The 21,154-nt window shown below is 47.0% G+C and overlaps 1 protein-coding gene across 4 annotated transcripts in view; it reads left to right on the top strand.

The window, feature by feature from the left end:
* The window catches only part of LOC146042715 (opioid-binding protein/cell adhesion molecule homolog), a 503,537-nt gene that overhangs the window by 297,449 nt on the left and 184,934 nt on the right, over positions 1-21,154 (top strand). For all 4 annotated transcript variants that reach the window (XM_083162896.1, XM_083162895.1, XM_083162894.1 and 1 more), the window contains one exon: positions 18,590-18,674. In XM_083162896.1, coding sequence (XP_083019022.1) covers positions 18,590-18,674 — 85 coding nt within the window. The remainder of the gene's footprint in view (positions 1-18,589; positions 18,675-21,154) is intronic.

The following is a 21,154-nucleotide window of genomic DNA, read 5'->3' as shown; positions in this document are numbered from 1 at the left end:
AATTTGGATGGGGTATTAGCCACCCAGGGCCTGATTCAGACCTGATTGCTCATTTGCAAATTTGCAAATGACTACGAGTAGATAGCCGCCGCCCATACAGAAAGAAAACCCGTCATGTGCAAATCTATGAGCATTGCAAAACTATCACTATGCACTATCCAGTCGCACAGCCATACGCAACTCACTCCCCATCGCATGATTCTCCCAGTCTGAGCACACTTGTGTGACACTCCCTGAAAAACGCCGGTTATCACCCCAAAAACCCATCTTCCTAGCAGTCAAATTGTGAGAGGATTGCGATTAAATATTTCTTACATTATTTTGGTCCGTACATGCAGAGTCTACATGCGCAGTCATTCAATAATCAAACTCATTGCGAACTAGCACAATAATCAACTCTGAATGAGGCCCCCAGTCAGGATTACAAACCAACAGGCAGGGACTTACAGCTCTTGTGGATCTCACGCCTTCATATACTGTAGTCTTCCCTGTGTAAACCTGCCCCATCCTGCGGGTTACAGAAACACAGCGCCAGTCAGCGGACCTGGTGGTAACTTATAGCACAGCGGGCAGTATGCTTGGGAAGTCTGCAAGGAAACTGCAAAATTGGGGGGTTAAGGCATGTGGAAATGCATTGATTCTGCAGTTTACGTGAAATCAGAGGGTTTCCTCCCCCTGTTTTTAGGCTAATGGTGTGTACACACTTGTACAATGTGCATGAGATTTTGACTATATAGTCAAAATCTCATCTGGATCTCATGCAGATTGCACAGGTTTTAACCCTTGCGATCCCGATGTGCACTTTCATATTGCAGCCAGAAAGTCTTGGCTGCATAGACTATATAGTGCCGATCTGCACTATATAGTCTAAATTGTATATATTGTATGCAGATAGTCTAAATTGTAATATAGTCTAAACTATACAAGTGTGTACACACCATAAGAGAATAGTCAATGTAATTGAATAGCATTTGTTGGTATGAGGCAGTGATAATGGTAGATGGGCACATGGCTGTGTCTAGTGGCCATTAGTAGTAGTGGGGGCATAAGAAGGAGACACGGTCGCAAAGAAGGTCGACACTATGAAGGTTGACACGTTTTTTTTAGCCATGGGTATTTCATACCTTACCATCCACTAGGCACCGTGCGAAGCATGGCGAGCGCAGCGGTACAGTGATGAAAAACTCATGTCGAACTTTTGACTGTCATCCTTCCCATTGTCAACTTTCTGACCCTGTCGACCTTAGCCATGACTATCTATTTCATGTGTCGACCTAAGCCCTGTCGATTTTTAAAGGTCCACCTAATGTACTGTATGTCCACCTTCATACAGTTGATCCTATATAGTGTTCACTCTAGAAATTGTGTCGGGCAGGGCGCCGGGGGGCGGTCCGGGGCCGCCGACGGCACACTTGTGGGCGGTCCCGGACCGCCGGCGTCACAAAAGTGGGCGGGCCGTGCCACCGCCGTCACGAAAGTAGGCGGGCCGGGCTGCCGGCGTCACAAAAGTGGGCGGGCTGGGCCGTTGGCGTCACTAAGCTGCGCCGAAGATGCTGTCACCACAGGGGGAAGGTGCCTTGATGCCGGGGAAGCTCCGGGCATCGCCGTCTAAGGCGGCGCTGGGCTTCCCCGTGCAAGGAGTCGGGCAGGCACCAGGCTGTTTTAGCGGGGCGCTGCTAGAGGGGCAGGGCGCATTTTGCCCTTTAAAAAACGGGCAGGGCGCAGCGCCCCGCTAAAACAGCCTAGCGGGAACACTACTATAACCCAGGGGTGGGGAACCGGTACTTGTTTCCTAGCAGGGCGCCCAGTTTTATTACGTATGCAAACGTAGTGAAATCGCATTGCATTGTGTTACGTTATAGTATACCAAGCGATGCGATTTTCCCGTTCCCGCTCCCTGTCAGATCCTCTCAGAAATCACTCTGAGGTGATATTCTGTCGTGAGAAGAAGTGTACCTCAGAGCTGGTGGAGATTTGTGAGTGAGTGCTAGTGATTTACAGTGAATTTGAGATGGCTTCAGAAGGAGGAGGAGGCGATAGCATATTTCCAGGGATGCGGCCTGCTTCCCGTGTTGCTGAATTGCGCCAATGGACACGTGATGCGCCTTTCAGTGAAAGAGAGCATGTGGCGCTGCCACATGAAGGTATGCCGGCTGAAGGTGAGCCTGAGAGCGGGCCACTGGTTCCCGGGGTGCCGCTTGTCTTTTGTCACCCTGGTGCGGTTTATATACGCATGGGCCCAGGAGATGACATCCATAGAATTCTGCCAGGAACAGCTCGACATCTCTAAGAAGACAGCTGTGTTATATAATCGATGGATGAGGGAGGCATGCTCGATGGGCCACTCAGTCAGGCTACGGGGGCCGCATACGGCCCTCGGGCCTGGGGTTCACCATCCCTGACATACTTGCCTACTTTTTATGTTTCTAAGTTTATACTTTCCTACTTTCTGGCTGCCTTCTCCAGGACAGGGCAGCCAGCTAAGTAAGGCAGGGGCGGGGGCCACCACCAGGAGTAAAAATGGGCAGGGTGGGGGCAGAGCCCCAGGAAGGGAGCGTGGTCAGAGCGAATGCTTAGGGGCGTGGTCAGAGCAGTTGCGTAATTTTATCCATGCTCCCTGCCATGCAATGCCGTTATTTCATTGCACTGTGGTGGGTGGGGCTAAAATGATGACTTCATTTGACCCATGGTCTCCACCACCGAGGGGGGTGGGGCGCGGGGATGCACAGCTGTCCAGGAGGATTGCTCCTGGAAAGCTACCCTCACGGCCATTCCGGGAGGGTAGGTAACCTTGACTATTACTATGCCCATGAGAGGATCCCCCTCTATAGATGCGACACTGGTGTGTTAATTGGACGAATTATCACTGGAAGGGAAATGCGGTGACTGTACTTGTATGGGGATGGAAATAAACTTTTGTGGAAATTTGATACATTTTAATTATGTGTATGAGCAACATTGGTAACTAAAGGAAGGAAAACAGCCCTTTATCATTGTCCTCTCCAGGGATACGAGACGCTGTGCACAGAGCCAGTTACTGCTTAACACCTGAAATCAGCCCCAAGTGGGGAAATCACGCGTGCATGAAAGGAAAACTCTGCAGCCTCAATCTGTGTTTGATAAATACCCATGAAAGGGTGGATTTGCATAATTAAAGCTACATGCACAGATTCTGCAATCCAAGATTGTAAATGCCAACTCCCACCTTTACCTGGTTGTATATGGGGCATAAACATATGACAATGTGTCACCGTATGTGCAGCTACATTACCTGCACAAATTGTGTAAGTGTGAAAGCCTGCAGCACATTTGTTATTGCATTTATGTGAAATCAGTATTTATAAAAAAACATAATCCTTAGTCCTGCAAGAGTAGATTTTGCCGGAAAGGTTTATAATCCAATTCACGTAAATATGTTTGTATTGTCCCTCGCTGTGTACTTGGATACGTTAGTGATGCGTTATCGCTTTGTAAATGGGAAATACAGGATATCTCTATTCAATGCAATTCTGTGAGCCACAGGATCAAATCACATGCGCATGGCGATTTGATCGTGGCAATCGCCACGGGAGACACGTGTAATAGTGGAGGGGGTGAGGTTGCCGCTGCTTTGGCAATGACATGATAGGATGGGTGGGGACTGTTGTGCCGGCATTGTGGGGCAGGGGCGGGGCCACAATTCCGCTCCAATAGAGTAATAACGGGCATTCCAACGGTGGGCAGATTATGTGCAGGTGCTAGGGGGTACAGCCATCTGTGAGACTTGCCCACTCTTGTCACATGATTTTTTGGGAGCTTCCCAACCAATCCGGCAGCACTGGCACATATGGGGCATTATTCTGATCGGAGCGGCCAAACGTGCGTACGTTCGCCATTACCGCACGCTAGCCGTACGCGGCCGTTGGGGTTAAGTCCACCCACAAATCAGCCGCTTACGTACGGGCAGAAATACCGTAGAAGGGGAGTGGTGTACAAATGAGCGTACGGCAACGTACGCGGCCGGCCCAGCCCTTACACTCCGACAACTGGCGTACAACTGAGCGTACGGCGCCGTCTATAGCCGTCTCTCCTCCGTCTCCCCACCGACTTCTTGCGGAGATCTGAGCGTACGCCAGTTTGCACGGACGGGTCCCTATTGTTTTCAATGGAAAACTCAGCTTATGTCACCGCTCGTGAGAGTGAGCGTACGTCCGTGTACGCTGCCATACCCTTCACATATATGGACCTGCAAATCTTGCCTCTCAACTACTAATCTGACAATTGATTAATTAATCTATTTGTTATTCAATTATTGTTTTCTATTAACTCAATTGTCTACCTTAATAAAGACCTAATAAAACTACATTTGAACCCACATTACATGTATATTTGTGATGTTCTAATGTGGCATTTTAATCACTATCTATGTGTCCCCATATTGCTGTTACTTTTACATCAAGTTATGTTGGTGTTTCTGTATATGTACTAAATTATGTACGTAATTACTTTGTCCAACAACATTAAACATTCATGCATTTTCACTGTGTTATTTTACTCAAAAACACACACATTCACACATCAATCATTACCCCTCGCCTCAAATTACAAGTATAACTTACAGTACACATCTGTATGTACCTACCCTTACACGCCCTCTAACATATTTATTATTAAAAACACAGGCAATTTCGAACAGTAATCCAACTTTTATTTTATACCATAAAAAAAAGGGGGGGGGGGGATAAATAAAAAATTAAAGGCGGGCCTCCAGAAGCCCAAAAAGGAGCTGGAGGTAGACGAGGGTGAGCATTATTTCCCGCATTATTGCGGCCACCTCCTCCTGCTGCTGTTCAGTGTCTGTAATGAAGGGATAAAACAAAAAATTAATATACACAAATGTTTGTTGTATTTGTACATAATAAAAAGTTCAGAGTTATGTGTGAAGGCCACATACATTTAGAAACTACATTGAAGATGGGTCTGCTGTAAACACAGTACTAAAAAAAAATATGTTAACACACACATACTGTACATAGTAAATAACATTAATTCAATTACTCCTTCATCAATGAATGTATGCTGTATCCCAATTGGTACTTTGGTTTTGGGGGACTCTCCTCTAACCTCACAATTAGCCTGTGCTATTTAAGGGTTATGACATTGTTGTGGCTTAAGCACTCCTTACTATTTTAAATTTAGGACATTGCTGTACAAATTATAGGCCTACAGCTATGTTTGTAAAGCATGCATCCGCATGGCCTCACACACTATTACCAAAACAATCTCTACATTTAAGTTGCACCAGTGGCAGATTAAGCCTTTGGGGGGCCCGGGGTACTTTAGAGCGGGGGGCCCCCTTGCACTTGTCATTACTGGCCGCACACTGCATGGGCGAATATTATACTGTCAAAACATAGAGTAAAGGCAGAATAAACTTGGTCAATGGTTACCTGCAGGGGATATATATATATATATATATATATATATATATATATATATATATATATAGACAGGGGGTTGGCGGCACTCGGAATAATAATAGACCCCATATATATATATATATATATATACACACACCACATGAAAAGCCTGTGTTTGTCCCTCTGCCCCTTACTCTGGAGGAGACCTCACAGTCCTAGTGCTGCCTCTGATTAAAAACCCTCCTATGACTAAGCTGCTGCTGCTGTTCTCCATGGACCTGAGAAGCATGTAATGAGCTCCACCAATCAGAGCTCAGCACAAACTTCTCAGCCTCTGTCCTCTGGTGCAAAGTGTCATGGGACTTAGTCAACTCCCAGAAATGCACTGCACACTTGTGCAATCAGTGTGCCTTGGCTCCCGATGCTCAGCACCATAAATCATTGTCACATTGGCAGATAGGTCAAGCTGCAGCACTACCCCACCCATGCACAAAACATTTAGCTAAAAAAAAAAAAAACATAACTTAAACATGTTATTTGTAAAAAATACATGACAACCACAGGGGGCCCCTAGCTAGAGGGGGGCCCAGGGGCACTGACCCCTTGCGCCTCCATTATAATCCGGCCCTGTGTTGCACATCATGCTGGGAACTGGAGTTACCCAACACCTGGAGCCACATAACTACCACACCACTAATGTCGGATATCTCATTGGATGTACTGTTATGTCAATTATTCAAGGGGTGAGGCATGGCCACACTCAAAAAAACCACCAAGGGGAGCCTTGTTCCTGGAGAAGGACAGGACACACCTCATGGTCCGCCTGCAGTGATATGTTGCAACTAATGTTGATGTTGGATACACATATGTGGTTGTTGTGATTGTTTATGTGTAGAAATGTGTAGGTCAACATTAGACACATTATTTACTTACGGCTACTTGAGCCATCCTGGTTGCCGTTGGTTGGCTGTGCAGTGGTTGTGGGGGTCAGGAGCAAGGTGGATGGTCCTGTAGTTTGGCCCGAGGTAGTGGGTGTGAGTGGGGAGTGGAGAGGTTTGGGGGTGGGTGGTGGAGAGGTGTAGGGGGGTTGGAAATGGGGTGGGGAGGGGGGGGGGGTGGGGGGGGGGTTGTGGAGGGGGTGGGGGTTGTGGGGGGGGGGTTGTGGAGGGGGTGGGGGTTGTGGAGGGGGAAGGGGATGGGGAAATTGTGTGGGTCCAAACTGCACCCTGGGTCTCCTCTTCTTCCTCCTCCTCTTCTTCCTCCTCCTCCTCTTCCTCCTCCTCCTCTTCCTCCTCCTCTTTCTTCTCCTCCTCCTCCTCCTCTTCCTCCTCCTCCTCTTCCTCTTCCTCTTCTTCCTCCTCCTCTTCCTCCTCCTCCTCGGCTGCCTGGTCCCGGGCTGCCTGCTCCCGGGCTTCAATGCGTGCCCTTGCCCGTGCTGAAATGTTCATGTTGATGGCATAGAAATCGAAGATTGGGTTTCATAAAAAAGGGGGAAAGAAAAATTCACATTAGTCATGCTCATAACCTTCAAAATTATCATTGCTGTGAAATTTCAGACATTTATCATGCAAACTATTTGATATCCTACACCCAAAAACTGATCAACTACTTAAACCCCCCCCCTATACACCCCCTATACACCCATATACACCCATATACACCCATATACACCCATATACACCCATATACCCCCCATATACACCCATATACCCCCCATATACACCCATATACACCCATATACACCCATATACACCCATATACCCCCCATATACACCCATATACACCCATATACCCCCCATATACACCCATATACACCCATATACACCCATATACACCCATATACCCCCCATATACACCCCCATACTCAGGAACATATTTATAAAAAGTACACAAAACATTGCTAAAAAACGCTGACATACTAGTAATCAAAACTTACATCGGGCAATATGGCGGCGAAGGCTGCTGAGTAAAACCGGCTGCCGCCGGCGCAGGTCTGACCAGCGCCGCTCAACCTGCCCCAGGCTTCTGCGGACGCCGGTCGTAGAGAAGATGAGGCGGCGGGCAGCAGTATACGCCCGCCGCTTGTCGGCATTACTGACATAAGGGCCCCTGGGCCCCAGGTGACGGTCCATCACTTCCACCAGGGCCAAAAGCTCTGACGTGGAAAAGGGCCTAGCTCTTGGACAAGTCATATTGGCAATGGCGCAGTTATTAATTGCAGGTACATATATCACTTTTGGTGCTTGCTGATTGGTCGAAAAAATTGTTTGTTTGGTATTAACTTTATTAATCCCTTTTACATTAACAAACTGGATGCGAATAGAAACTTACGCGGACCGTTCCGATATACACACACCACAACCAACAGCATGCATTCAATGAACAGAGAAGTACTGTATTGACAGTGTGCGGAAAATAATACACGCAACCCTCTACTTATAACTACGCTGCTTAAAGGGGGCACGATACACCGATATGCATGGAGAGGAGTACTGTATATACAGTAGGCGGAAAATAATACACGCAACCCTCTACTCATAACTACGCTGCCTAAAGGGCCACAATGCAACATGTTGCTGTATGACAATTTCATACACATTACATATGCAAGGCAAGCATGATAACGTGATGTTTTGAAATGTGACTCACAAAGCATACACGAACTCCAACAGATACCAGCTGACAACACTCATCATTGGAATGACAGGTGCACACATTTCACGATGTAGCCCACAATGCTCCACAACCTGTGTATATACATATACGGGTGATTGATCAGGTGCATTGAGACCTGCGTAATTTAAGCGGCAATTATCGGCGGGAAATATCGGCGTAAATTTGCATCTACCTTGCGGGGAAATATATACGCCCCCTTGTTCGTGGCGGGAGATTAACATATAAATATTCAGTCAGATGCAGACCACAATTGCTGCAAACATGTCTGACTCTGACGATTCAGCAGCAGAGGACGCTCTGCAGAGAGCACAAGCAGAATCCCTGCTTGAAGCATTACAGAAGAGGGAACAGGAGCGGAGAAGGAGGGCCCAAGAGAGGAGTCGCCTGCAAGATCAAGCGGGCCCCTCAGTAACAGGCCCTGGTGACCCTCCACCAGCTCCACAAGGGCCAAGCAACCAGCCAGAACAAGAGGTTGCATCTCTCCAAACAGGTGTGACCCAGCAGGTGCATGGTGAGAGAACTGGGGCCACCAGAAAACGTGCTGCAACATCTAGGGTGATGACTGAGCAGGATACCACCACCAGAAGGAGAAACCCTGCATTTGTAGAGGCCGAAATGCGAATTCTAGTGCCCAGGGCACGCGAATGGATTGAATTGGCAACCAGGAAGCCGGGTGCCAGTGCAAGGAGAAACCTTTGGGACAAGATCACAGAGGAAGTGAACCAGGTGTCACCAGTGGTCAGAACTTGGGACGCGGTGAAGAAAAGGTTAGTGTGTTTGTCAGGTCAATTTTTCAGCAGTCTCCAGCAGGAACTGAGGCCCTTATTCTAGTTCACTCTTTCTGGCCAAATATTTCTTAGATGGACAAAACCATGTGCACTGCAGGTGAGGCAGGTGTTACTTGTGCAGAGATAATCAGATTTGGGTGGGGTTTTACACCTGCCTCACCTGCAGTGCACATGGTTTTGTCCATCAAAGAAATATTTGGCCACACATGGCACAAAAGATCACCCACACTAGGAAATGTCACGTAGCTAGGGGTACCTGTTTGGTGTCCGAAACGAACGGTGCCTTAGTCGATCGTGCGGTAGTAGCACCGCTCATTTCTGGTGCACACCCCCGTGTACGCCCATATTTACGCCCATTTTCCCTCATTATTTCGGCCGCTCCCATCAACACGCCCCTATGCCGCCCCATTACCCGTACGCTCGCGTACAGGTTTTTTCGCACGTTGAGACACCGGCCGTAAGCGTTGTGGAGTGTTCGCGCCGGCGCATTAGCGTATCTGCACATGCGCAGATCGTAAAAAACCCCGGGACGTACGCGTACGGCCCGGACGCTCCAACCAGAATAAGGCCCATGGTGTGTGTATGCCAATACAAAAATGTATATAACAAACTGTAGCCTTTCACAGCGGTGAATGTATGTGTACTTAGTTATACATCTATATATTATAGTCAATAACACATTGATCTGCTGTACTGTGTGGAGGATCGATGTCTTTATGTTTATACACTATTTTGTGTGGCCACATTTCTCTTGCAGCCCATTTATGTCAGGTAATTTCCTAATACCCGGCCAGGAAGCCGTGCCGCACTCAGGAGTCTAGAATTGTGGGGATGGCCACAGCCCGGCAGCCGTTTCTTCCAGTGGTGGGATCCGGCAGCAACCGGGTGGCCGGGCCGTGTGAATGGACACAATTGTGTCCATTATTAACTACCGTGTGCGGCACGGCTTATCGCCGTGCGGGGTTTCGCCGCCCTGCAAGAGCCGGAGCGTATGAAATAGCCCTTTGACATCGTACCGAATTACCGGATCCATGCCAGTTTCTTGTCGGTTCGACCCAGTAATAGGTTCGATGCGAAAGGGGTTACGGGTCCATCAAACAGGTCGCAACAAACCAGTAAAAAAAGAAGGGTTCTTACCTGTTTGTTGCCGTTTTGCTTTGCGGTGTGAATGGGTTAATCGGGTAGAGCGACCTGTTTCACGTTCACACTATGGAGGAGGCAGTGTTTGGTGCAGCACCAGCTCTAAGCGCTGCCTCCTCCCCCGCCCCTGATGATGTTCCGCTGTTCTGCCCTGCCCCCACATGATGTCAGCGAACCGTCAAGATTGCGATCTGAAATGCAGGGTCGTGCTGGGACTGAACCTTTTCAAAGTCCCGGTGTGACCCTGCTTTCTGCGATTTATCTATCTATCTATCTATCTATCTATCTATCTATCTATCCATGCAAACAGCCTTTAATGCCTTTAATATTATAGTATGTAGCCTTTAATATTATAGTATGTATGTGTGTATATATCACACACAAAATGACTAGTTATTTGTATAGTGCACATATATTCTGTAGCACTTTACAGAGAATACTTGGCCATACACCATTGTAAGCACCACTGATCCCTGCCCCAGGGGGGCTTAAACTCTCTGGTCCTTATTCACGTACGCTCGCAGCGGTTGTTCGGGCACGGGGGGATTGATGTTTGTTGTATATGCAGCCACATTTCTGCGCATGTGCACATGCCGGGTGCGTGTGGCCATGGCGAACAGACTGCTCTTCCGGTGCACGCACCCAACATTGCGGGCAGGAGTATGCGGCCGGGGCACTCGCCCGTGGGAACACCCAGCGTTTCATGGGCGTTCACATGTGGTAATCGCCCAGTGACGTGGGTGCCAGGCAGCTGACCTCACAGGATGTCAGCTGCCGCCCATTTCCTCCCAAATGTGCACGCATATCTGAGTGACCTGAGAGTCACTTTTGATATGCGTGCACACACCACATCTTTCAATTGGTCGGCGACCATCGAAAGATGTGGGCTGTTACCCCTGGCCTGTGAATGATGGGTGTACGAAACTGGCGTGAAAAGGGGAGATGGGCGGCCCGGCATTCGCAGGGCGGGTTCTGGTTGACTCGCACCGGTGCGCATTTGGAATTTTGCAAGGAAGCCCATGCGGGCATAGGGAGAATATACAAACTCCACACAGTTATGTCCATGGGGAATCGAACCCATAACCTCAGTGCTGTGAGGCAGTAATGCTAACCATTACAGACTGCTATCTATCTATATATATATATATATATATATATGTATATATATATATATATATATATTATATTTATTTTTATATATATATATGTGTGTGTGATATAAAGTTGCATTGTGCAGACCTTTGTCACAGTGCTCTTTTCCCGTACTATATATAACCTGTAGTCTTTAGACCTTTGTCACAATAAGCGGCTGTCAGCCTGTCCTGCATTTCTCTCTCTCTATGAAGCTGTTGGAGGGACAATGAGGAAAAGTGACCCCCTGCAACATTAAAAGGGAAAATGTCAGCGTTTGTTGAATGTCAGACTGGCTGACACGTTCTCTTCATGTGGCAAACAGCTGTTTAACGTGATAAATGGCAGTGGGAGCCCAGAGTGCTGCGGTTCCGGAGGGAGAAGTGTCACTCTACTCCCACTTAGACAGCATGGCACGGGGCTGGGGGATGTTCTACACCCTGTAATGGCTGTCATCCTCCCGCTCACTGCCGCTCTGCTGGGGGACTCTTTCTGTTCTCCAGATTCTCTCCTACAGGTTACAAAGGACTTTCTCAGTCTCCCTCAATGCCCCTAAGGCCCTAGGCACTGTGGATTCCCAATCTGAAGCACTGATAAATGGTATTTACTATACTAGTCAAAGGATTCTGGATGTTACCCTGGAGTTATACCGCCATGTAAAGTCTGCCACAACCTCCCCCAGGTTCTTTTCCTCCTCTCACATACACAGATATATTTACCCTGAAGGAGCTTGTCTCTGGGAGGTGGAAGAAGTGAAATGGTTGGAGCCCTCTATTTTTCCTTATTTGCAGCCTACTGTTCATCTGCCATTGCCAGGAAGAGTTATAGAGCCACTCTTTTCCTAAAGACACCAGGAAAATCTTGCCTGCTACCAGTCCACTGGAAAAAAAACATGGGATTCGGCCAATCCACTGCATGAAAGCATGGCCTGCAGCTAGACCACTGCATGAAACCATGTCCTGCAGCTGGTCCACTGCAGGAAATCATGGCCTGCAGCTGGTCCACCGCAGGAAATCGTGGCCTGCAGCTGGTCCACTGCAGGAAACCATGGCCTGCAGCTAGTCCACCGCAGGAAAGCATGGCCTGCAGCTAGTGCACCAAAGGAAACCATGGAGTACTGCTGCTAGTCTGCCAAACAAAATCTTACTATTACACTGCAGAAAGACCTGCATGCTACCAACTTACCCACGGAGAGCCTGCCAGTAGATAATCCATCATGGTCTGCAGCTACTCCATCACTGGAAAACACGGCCTGCTACCAGTCCTCTACAGAAAAGTCTGGCTTGCTTTGGACAGAATGAGCACTGATATATATATATATATATATATATATATATATATATATATATATATTAGCCAGGCAGGATACAAGCACTCGTGGGACTTATAAATATACAAAGCAGCAGACACAGAAGTCTGTCAAGCGACGTTTCGGTTTATTGCAACCTTTATCAAGCTGCAATAAGCCTGGCTATTCTACATATGTGCCATTGATCTTTCTGTGTATGTGTGTTCCTGTGGCGTATGTTCATACCAGGCACCGAAAGGCCAAACAGAACTCTTGTCTCATTGGGCTGATGCCCACTTGTACTCTGTTGCGGGTGGTCTGGGGGATGGGCTGCGAAAGAGAGCTACTGTCCCAACTTTCCAGGAGGGTGGGATAACCACCTGATTATTGGGAGCCCTCCCGGATGTTCTGAAGGGGTAGGCAAATGGTGCTTCTAGAAGGGGTTGAGTGGACCCTGTGGTCACTTATTACAACCTCAGCGGGAGAGCCCAGAACCTGTCAGAAACACAAAGCAATTCCCAGATCCATTTCTAGTAAGGGTTCCAGTAGTATGTGGTAAGAGACATGGAGCATTTCTTAATTTACTGTCCCACAGCTCCACTTCTGCCTATTGACAGACTAATTGCTCCTTTCTATTTGAAGAAATATGGATTGATATGTTGGCTCCTCCGCTCCTTCCTGCAGCCCAAACATAAATCCTTCTGCTGAGAGGTTTTTCTCAAGGTGAAACATACTGTAAAATATCAGACAGCTATATATACGCATATAATGCTGTTCAGGGCCCCGGTAATTATAGGGACCCATCCTGCAGCAAATTTGTCCCATAGACGAAGACAACTGATCAAACAATCTGATATTGGGCTGGATTCTGAACAATACACCTTGGCAACAGCATGCTACGCTGCAGAGGTGGCAGATGGAAAATGGGCACTGCATGGTGCTGTCAAACACCTATAGGCTTCATGCAAAAGCAGACTGTTGTTACCATGCATGTAAAAACATGTACATGTGTATTTGCTCCCCTTGCAGTAAAACATGGCTCGTGCAAGTATCTAATATCTCAGGACAGGGCCGGACTGGCCTTCTGACAGTGCTCGTTATCTGTACCTGTAGTAGTACTTGACAGTACTGTTGTCAGGGCTTCCTAGATATACCAGTGGGTAATTGTGGCTGGGGGCTATGTTCTGGCTCCTTTATTTCTGTAAAACCAGCTGGATTAGGCAGTTACTGTAGTGTTGGAATTATGTCCAGCTCCAGATGAATGATTTATTTGATTGTGGATTGTTTAGTGAAAACTGTTCATAAATGAATTACGGTTAGTGCTTCTCCCCTCAATAAGCAACAGAAGAGGCCAGCAGTGAGTATTTCTGGTCAACTACAGTATCTGTGGGGGGGGGGGGGGGGGCATTATATATATTTTACTGCTGGGGGGTGTTATATGTATTTTACTGCTGGGAGGCATTATATATATATTTTACTGCTGGGGGGTGTTATATGTATTTTACTGCTGGGAGGCATTATATATATATTTTACTGCTGGGGGGTGTTACAGGTATATGTGTTTTTCTGCTGAGAGGCATTATATGTATTTTACTGCTGGGAGGCATTATATGTATTTTACTGCTGGGAGGAATTGTTTGTACAGTATGTATTTTACTGCTGGGAGGCATTACATGTATTTATCTATCTGTAATAAATACTTCCTATACAGTATATCAATTGGATGCAGAGCGCATACAGCATACAATGATTTCTGGGCCAGATGTATTAAGCTTCAAAAAGTTATATAATGGAGAGTGATAAACAACCAGCCAATCAGATCCTAACTGCCATGTCAGGCTGGGTTTGAAAAATGACATGTACAGTAGGAGCTGATTGGCTGGTGGTTTATCACTCTCCATTTTGTCACTTTTGAAGCTTGATACATTTGGCTCACTGTAAGATATGGGTGTGGTATAACCTACACATAAGTCCCCATATGGTCGACAGGGCAAATGGCATAGAAATGGTTGACACAAAAATTCTGACAATGTTTCACAGTCTGTGACAAACATAGATCACCACGCTTCAGGCTCATGGTGGCCTCGCTCTGCTGTGCTCATCACACAGTTCAAAATTAAACAAGGGGTGCCACACCCATTGCCCCCAGCTGTCATTCCACACTGACTCTTTGGCAGTTGGTGTTTCTCCCCTGCAGGTTACGATTCCCAAACATACGCCATGTGGATGGTAAACAAAGCAAACGTAAAAAACAAAAAAAAAAACTTTGACAGTGAACCCATAGTCCACCTTTTTATCTCTCAACCTTTTGACCATGTCGGTCGATTGCATGTTGACCTATTGACTGTTCGACTAGGCATTGTTATGCAGTGATTTCCCCTGAGCTGACAGCAGACATGGCACTCATAGGCCGAAAGAGGGCGATGCTGTGTCATCATAATCCCAGAATACTTGATTAGAAATCTGCTGTAAGTGGAAGCACAAAGGTTACAGTGATTGTCATACTACAACCTTATGTCTGCTCTGCACAATTGATGAATAAATGCCAACTTTTCAGGAGCTTTTGTTTGCACTTTCTGTTCTAAATGGGTAGGGATCAGGGGTGTAATTTGAAATTCGTAGGTCCCATAGCAAAAGTTTGGGTACTTATGTAATATCTGGGCTCCCGTTTTTCTTATGAGACCGCGTCCCCTCGCGGGGCTCGCTGCGCTCACCACGCTTCGGGCACGGTGGCTCGCAGCGCTCGCCACACTATATAAAATCAACTCCATGCGTAGTTGGATAGTAGGGGTATGAAAAAATGGGGTGCATTAAACATGGGAGTCCAGATAATACATAAGTACCAAAGTTTGTAACAGCCCCCTATTAAGCAACTGATATTGATGTAATGTATGTAAAACATATTACTTAGACAGTAAAGATGGGGCCCCTTCAGCTGCACCTCCTGCACCTATGGTAGTTACGCCCTTGGTAGGGATCAAAGGGTCAGCAGTGTCTAAATCGACATCAAAGTATTAAGAAGCACAAGGGCAACATGGACAACAGGTCAATAAGAAACCCAGTGGTGTCAAACTCATGGCCCTCCAGCTGTTGTGGAACTACATATTCCAGCATGCCCTGCCTCAGTTTTAGTAATCCATTATATCAAATCTGTGGCAGGGCATGCTGAGATGTGTAGTTCCACAACAGCTGGAGGGCCATGAGTTTGACACCACTTAACTAGACAGATAAAAAGGTTGACACAAGTTTTCTAGGTTTTTGCTGTCAATGTCGACATGGGCCCCCAATTAGTGTAGCGCATACACTCGCTTTCCAATTGTAGTTCACATGGATTGTAAAAGGTAAAAAAAAGTCCAACAAAAGAAAAAAAAAACCTCATGTCATCCTTTTCACTTGTCAACCATTGACCATTTTCTTACGTCAACCTTTTTTTTTTTTTAATTATGACCGTATGCATGTAGACCTATCATCTGTAAACCGTTCTAAATCTTTTCTTTTTTGCTATTATACTGTATGTCTGCTATATAATACTGCTCCTGTTATGTACAGTATGTATGTGATGTGTCTGTCTATATTTAACATTCCCTTTGTCTATGGGCCAGATGTGCTAAGCTTGAAAAGTGATATAACTGAGAGTGATAAAGTACCAGCCAAACAGCTCCTAACTGTCATGTTACAGGCTGGGTTTGAAAAGTGACATTTAGCTGCTGATATGTTAGTGGTTTATCACTCTCGATTTTATCACTTTACAAGGCTTAGTACATCTCGCCAAGATCTGTTCCTATGCAGAGTTGATGTACAGAACATTGCTCTTGGAAACGGTTCTTAAAGAATTGCGCAATCTGGCTTATAATGAGACTCTATAGTGCAGGCAGTAACTGTAATATACAGTATAGCTGCAGCGCAGTGTTGTTTGCTCCAGTTTAGAGGAAAACATGCATTCCAATACAACAGGCCTGTAATGGGAGCTGTCCACACAGGGTGGTTCTGAAACATGTCCTTGGAAGTACGTATACTGTATATGTACAGGGATGGACTGGCCATCTGGCAAATTTACTGGTATTGGTTGATGGTAGCGCTGAATCCCAATTTGCCGGCTGCTGCGTCGAGTGGGTCCGAACTCAAAGGAATATGAGTATTATTTGGTGACCAGCGCTCAGGCACTAACATATGTGGGATGTGGTAACTAAGTACTGTATTCTGGCAAATGTCAGAGGGGCCAGTGGCCAGGTGGGCCAAATTCTTTGTGTAAGGTGGAGGCTCTGCCTCAAGATCAGTGCACAGAGAGAGCCACTAGACTCGCCGGCAGGTCCGGCGGCTCTCTCTGTGCCCCGCTAAGGTCCAGGAGAGAGGGGGAATCGCACACTGCAATTCCCCTCTCTCCTGCAAGACCGGAGGGGGAATCGTACGCATGCAGTGTGCATGTGTGTGTCCGCAACAAAGGTCAGGGCCGATTCGGCTGCCCAATCCGTCACTATATGTGTGATATATTATATTATATTATATATATATATATATATATATATATATATATATATATATATATATATATATATATATATATAATATGGTGTGGCGGCACTCCGACAGTTTCTGCTGGATGTCTAGGAAAAATGACACGGTGCCTTCCGTGTGAAAAGACCCGAGAGGACCTCGGGCTATATATAGCTGGTTGGCGGCGGCACTCGTAACAACAAACAAATAATAACCAGGAGACTGGATCCATTCCCAACGTTTCGAGGCCGTGTGCCTCTTTATCAAGGTGCAGATAGACGTCTATCTGCACCTTGATAAAGAGGCACACGGCCTCGAAACGTTGGGAATGTATCCAGTCTCCTGGTGATTATTTGTTTGTTGTTACGAGTGCCGCCGCCAACCAGCTATATATATATATATAGATAGATGGGATGCGGTCATCTATTAGAATGCACTTAGGTCTACAGTCATTAGGTCGACCCCACTAGGTCGACTGGCAGGAAGGTCGACCTGACTTAAGGTCGACATGGGCCAAGGTCGACATGACTTAAGGTCGAATTTGCATAAAGGTCGACATGAGGAAGGTCGACTGGTCATAAGGTCGACATGGGTTTTTCACTGTTTTTTGAGCCGACATGTGCCGACAGGCGGTATTTCATGCCCTACCATCCACTAGGGCGTGGTGGGAGAATAAAATAGTGTGCCCGAAGCATAGCGAGCGATGCGAGGGTCCGATTCTCATTGCCAACTGTGTCCATGTCGACATTCAGATAAAAAAACAGTGAAGAACCCATGTCGACCTTATGACCAGTCGACCTTCCTCATGTCGACCTTTATGCAAATTCGACCTTAAGTCATGTCGACCTTGGCCCATGTCGACCTTAAGTCAGGTCGACCTTCCTGCCAGTCGACCTAGTAGGGTCGACCTAATGACTATAGACCTAAATTCATTCTGACAGATGTCCCGATTCCAGATAGATAGCTTGTGTCCCGGCACTGGCTTAAATTAATTAATCTTGCTCCGGTGCCTTCGTTGCCGTCTTGTGCAGACGGAATGTAGACAGGTAGTTTGGCGTGGCACTCGGAGAACTGACAGAATGAATCACCACACGGTTTCCAACATCAACGTTTCATTTCTATCGAAATATTGTCAGGATATATATATATATATATATATATATATATATATATATATATATATATATATATAGTCACTTATAATCATGGTGCCTGGTCCATAAAGCAAGTAAATAGTACACTTACCCCCCCACAGCATGGAAGGAGTCAGAACCCCCCCCCCCACACACACACACGTGTATGTACAGTATATATGTGCGTGTGCATGTATTTATGTATGTATATAATGTATATATGTGTGTGTGTATATGTATGTGTGTGTGTACTGTATGTATGGATATAACGAGAGGAGTATGGAGGCGGCGGGCTGGGCGGGGAGGGGAGGTAGGACAGAGGAAGGGAGCGGGGACTGAGGATCGGCACGCAGCAGCATCGTAGCCACTAGTCACACAGCGGCGGCGGCGGGTCCCGGGCAGCTCCGGAGGGGTCCCGGGGACATGTAGCAGAGTGCCAGCAGCTGGCCGGGTGTCGGGGTCTCGGGGGCAGGATGGGGGTTGCCCCCTGGAGGTGGCTGCTCGCCCTGTGTCTCAGGCTGCTGTTTCTTGTGCCCGCAGGAGTGCCGGTCCGGAGCGGGGACCCCAGCTTCACCAAAGCCATGGACAACGTGACGGTGCGGCAGGGGGACAGCGCCATCCTCAGGTCAGACCCTGTACAGTATGTGCATGCTATAATGTACTGGGGGGGGTGTCACTATGGGGGGCGGCTGTGCATACTGGGGGGTCATTATGGGGCTATGCATGCTGGGGGGTCATTATGGTGGGCTATGCATGCTGGGGGTCATTATGGGGCTATGCGTGCTTGGGGGTAACTATGGGGGCTATGCATTCTGGGGCTCATTCTGGGGGCTATGCATTCTGGGGGTCATTATCATGGGCTATGCATGCTGGGAGACATTATGGGGCTATGCATGCGGGGGGGGGGGGTAACTATGGGGAGCTATGCATGCTGGGGGTCAATGTCGTTGAGGCTATACATGCTGGGGGGTCATGATGGGCGGCTATGCATGCTGTGGGGTCACTATGGTGGGCTATGCATGCTGGAGGGTCACTGGTTGAGGCTATACATGCTAGTGGGTCATGATGGGCGGCTATGCATGCTGTGGGGTCACTATGGTGGGCTATGCATGCTGGAGGGTCACTGGTTGAGGCTATACATGCTGGGGGGTCATGATGGGGGCGGCTATGCATGCTGTGGGGTCACTATGGGGGGCTATGCATGCTGGAGGGTCACTGTGGTTGAGGCTATACATGCTGGGGGGTCATGATGGATGGCTATGCATACTGGGGGTCACTATGGTGGGCTATAAATGCAGTGGGGTCATTTTGTGGTGCTATGCAGGCTATGGGGTCTATGCATGCTGCAGGGTCTCTATGTATGGAGGGGGTTATTATCAGGTGTATGTCATGCTGTGGGGTCATTATGGCAGTATTATCAGTTGTATATCTTAATGGGTCAGTATGGGGGGGCTATTAATGCTGGGGGGTCACTGTTGATGGGGGTTATTAGTTGTATTTCTTTCTGTGGAGTAATTTTGTCTATGGGGGTTATTGGTTTTATTTCTTGCTGTGGAGTCACTATGGGGGTGTGTTATTCATGTTTTGGGGTATCTGTCTATGGGGGAAAATTCATATTGTGTGGTGACTGTCTATGGAGAGGGTATTCATACTGTGGGGTAACTATAATATGGGAGGTTATATCATGCTGTGGGGTCACTGGCTCCTTGGTGGGAGTGAAGTTGTGTCCCATCTATACTATAGATTGTTATGTGTGAGAGCTAATCTGTTATATAAGGGGTGTAAACGTCTCTACAACAGAGCAAGGTCATACATTCCCCTACTGTCACTGAATACATATTGCCCCTTGTGTGCTGCTATATTGGGCGGTACGGGAGTATATAGTAGTATGAGGATGTACATTCCTATACTGTCACTGAGAACATTATATTACCCCCTGTGTGCTGCTGTATTGGGCGGTAGGGGAGTATATAGTAGTATGAGGACATACATTCCTATACTGTCACTGAGAACATTATATTACCCCCTGTGAGCTGCTATACTGGGCGGTATGGGAGTATATAGTGGTATAAGGACGTACATTCCCCCCACTGTCACTGAGTACATCATATTACCCCCTGTGTGCTGCTATATTGGGCGGTAGGGGAGAATATAGTAGTATGAGGATGTACATTCCCCTACTGTAACTGAGTACATTATATTACCCCCTGTGTGCTGCTTATATTGGGCGGTAGGGGAGAATATAGTAGTATAAGGACGTACATTCCCCCCACTGTCACTGAGTACATTATATTACCCCCTGTGAGCTGCTATATTGGGCGGTAGGGGAGTATATAGTAGTAAAAGGATGTACATTCCTATACTGTCACTGAGTACAGTATATTACCCCCTGTGAGCTGCTATATTGGGCGGTAGGGGAGAATATAGTAGTATAAGGACGTACATTCCACCCACTGTCACTGAGTACATTATATTACCCCCTGTGAGCTGCTATATTGGGCGGTAGGGGAGTATATAGTAGTAAAAGGATGTACATTCCTATACTGTCACTGAGTACATTATATTACCTCCTGTGTGCTGCTATATTGGGCGGTACGGGAGTATATAGTAGTATGAGGATGTACATTCCTATACTGTCACTGAGTACATTATATTACCCCCTGTGAGCTGCTATATTGGGCGGTAGGGGAGTATATAGTAGTATGAGGATGTACATTCCTATACTATCACTGAGTACATTATATTACCCCCCTGTGTGCTGCTATATTGGGCGGTATGGGAGTATATAGTAGTATAAGGACGTACATTCCCCCCACTGTCACTGAGTACATTATATTACCCCCTGTGTGCTGCTATATTGGGCGGTACGGGAGTATATAGTAGTATGAGGATGTACATTCCTATACTGTCACTGAGTACATTATATTACCCCCTGTGAGCTGCTATATTGGGCGGTAGGGGAGTATATAGTAGTATGAGGATGTACATTCCTATACTATCACTGAGTACATTATATTACCCCCCTGTGTGCTGCTATATTGGGCGGTATGGGAGTATATAGTAGTATAAGGACGTACATTCCCCCCACTGTCACTGAGTACATTA

This window comes from Crinia signifera, chromosome 19 (genome assembly GCF_055691185.1).
Source record: "Crinia signifera chromosome 19, ASM5569118v1, whole genome shotgun sequence".
Classification (NCBI taxonomy): Eukaryota; Metazoa; Chordata; class Amphibia; order Anura; family Myobatrachidae; genus Crinia; species Crinia signifera.
Note: the sequence above shows the minus strand (reverse complement) of the source record. Positions and strands in the feature narration are given on the sequence as shown.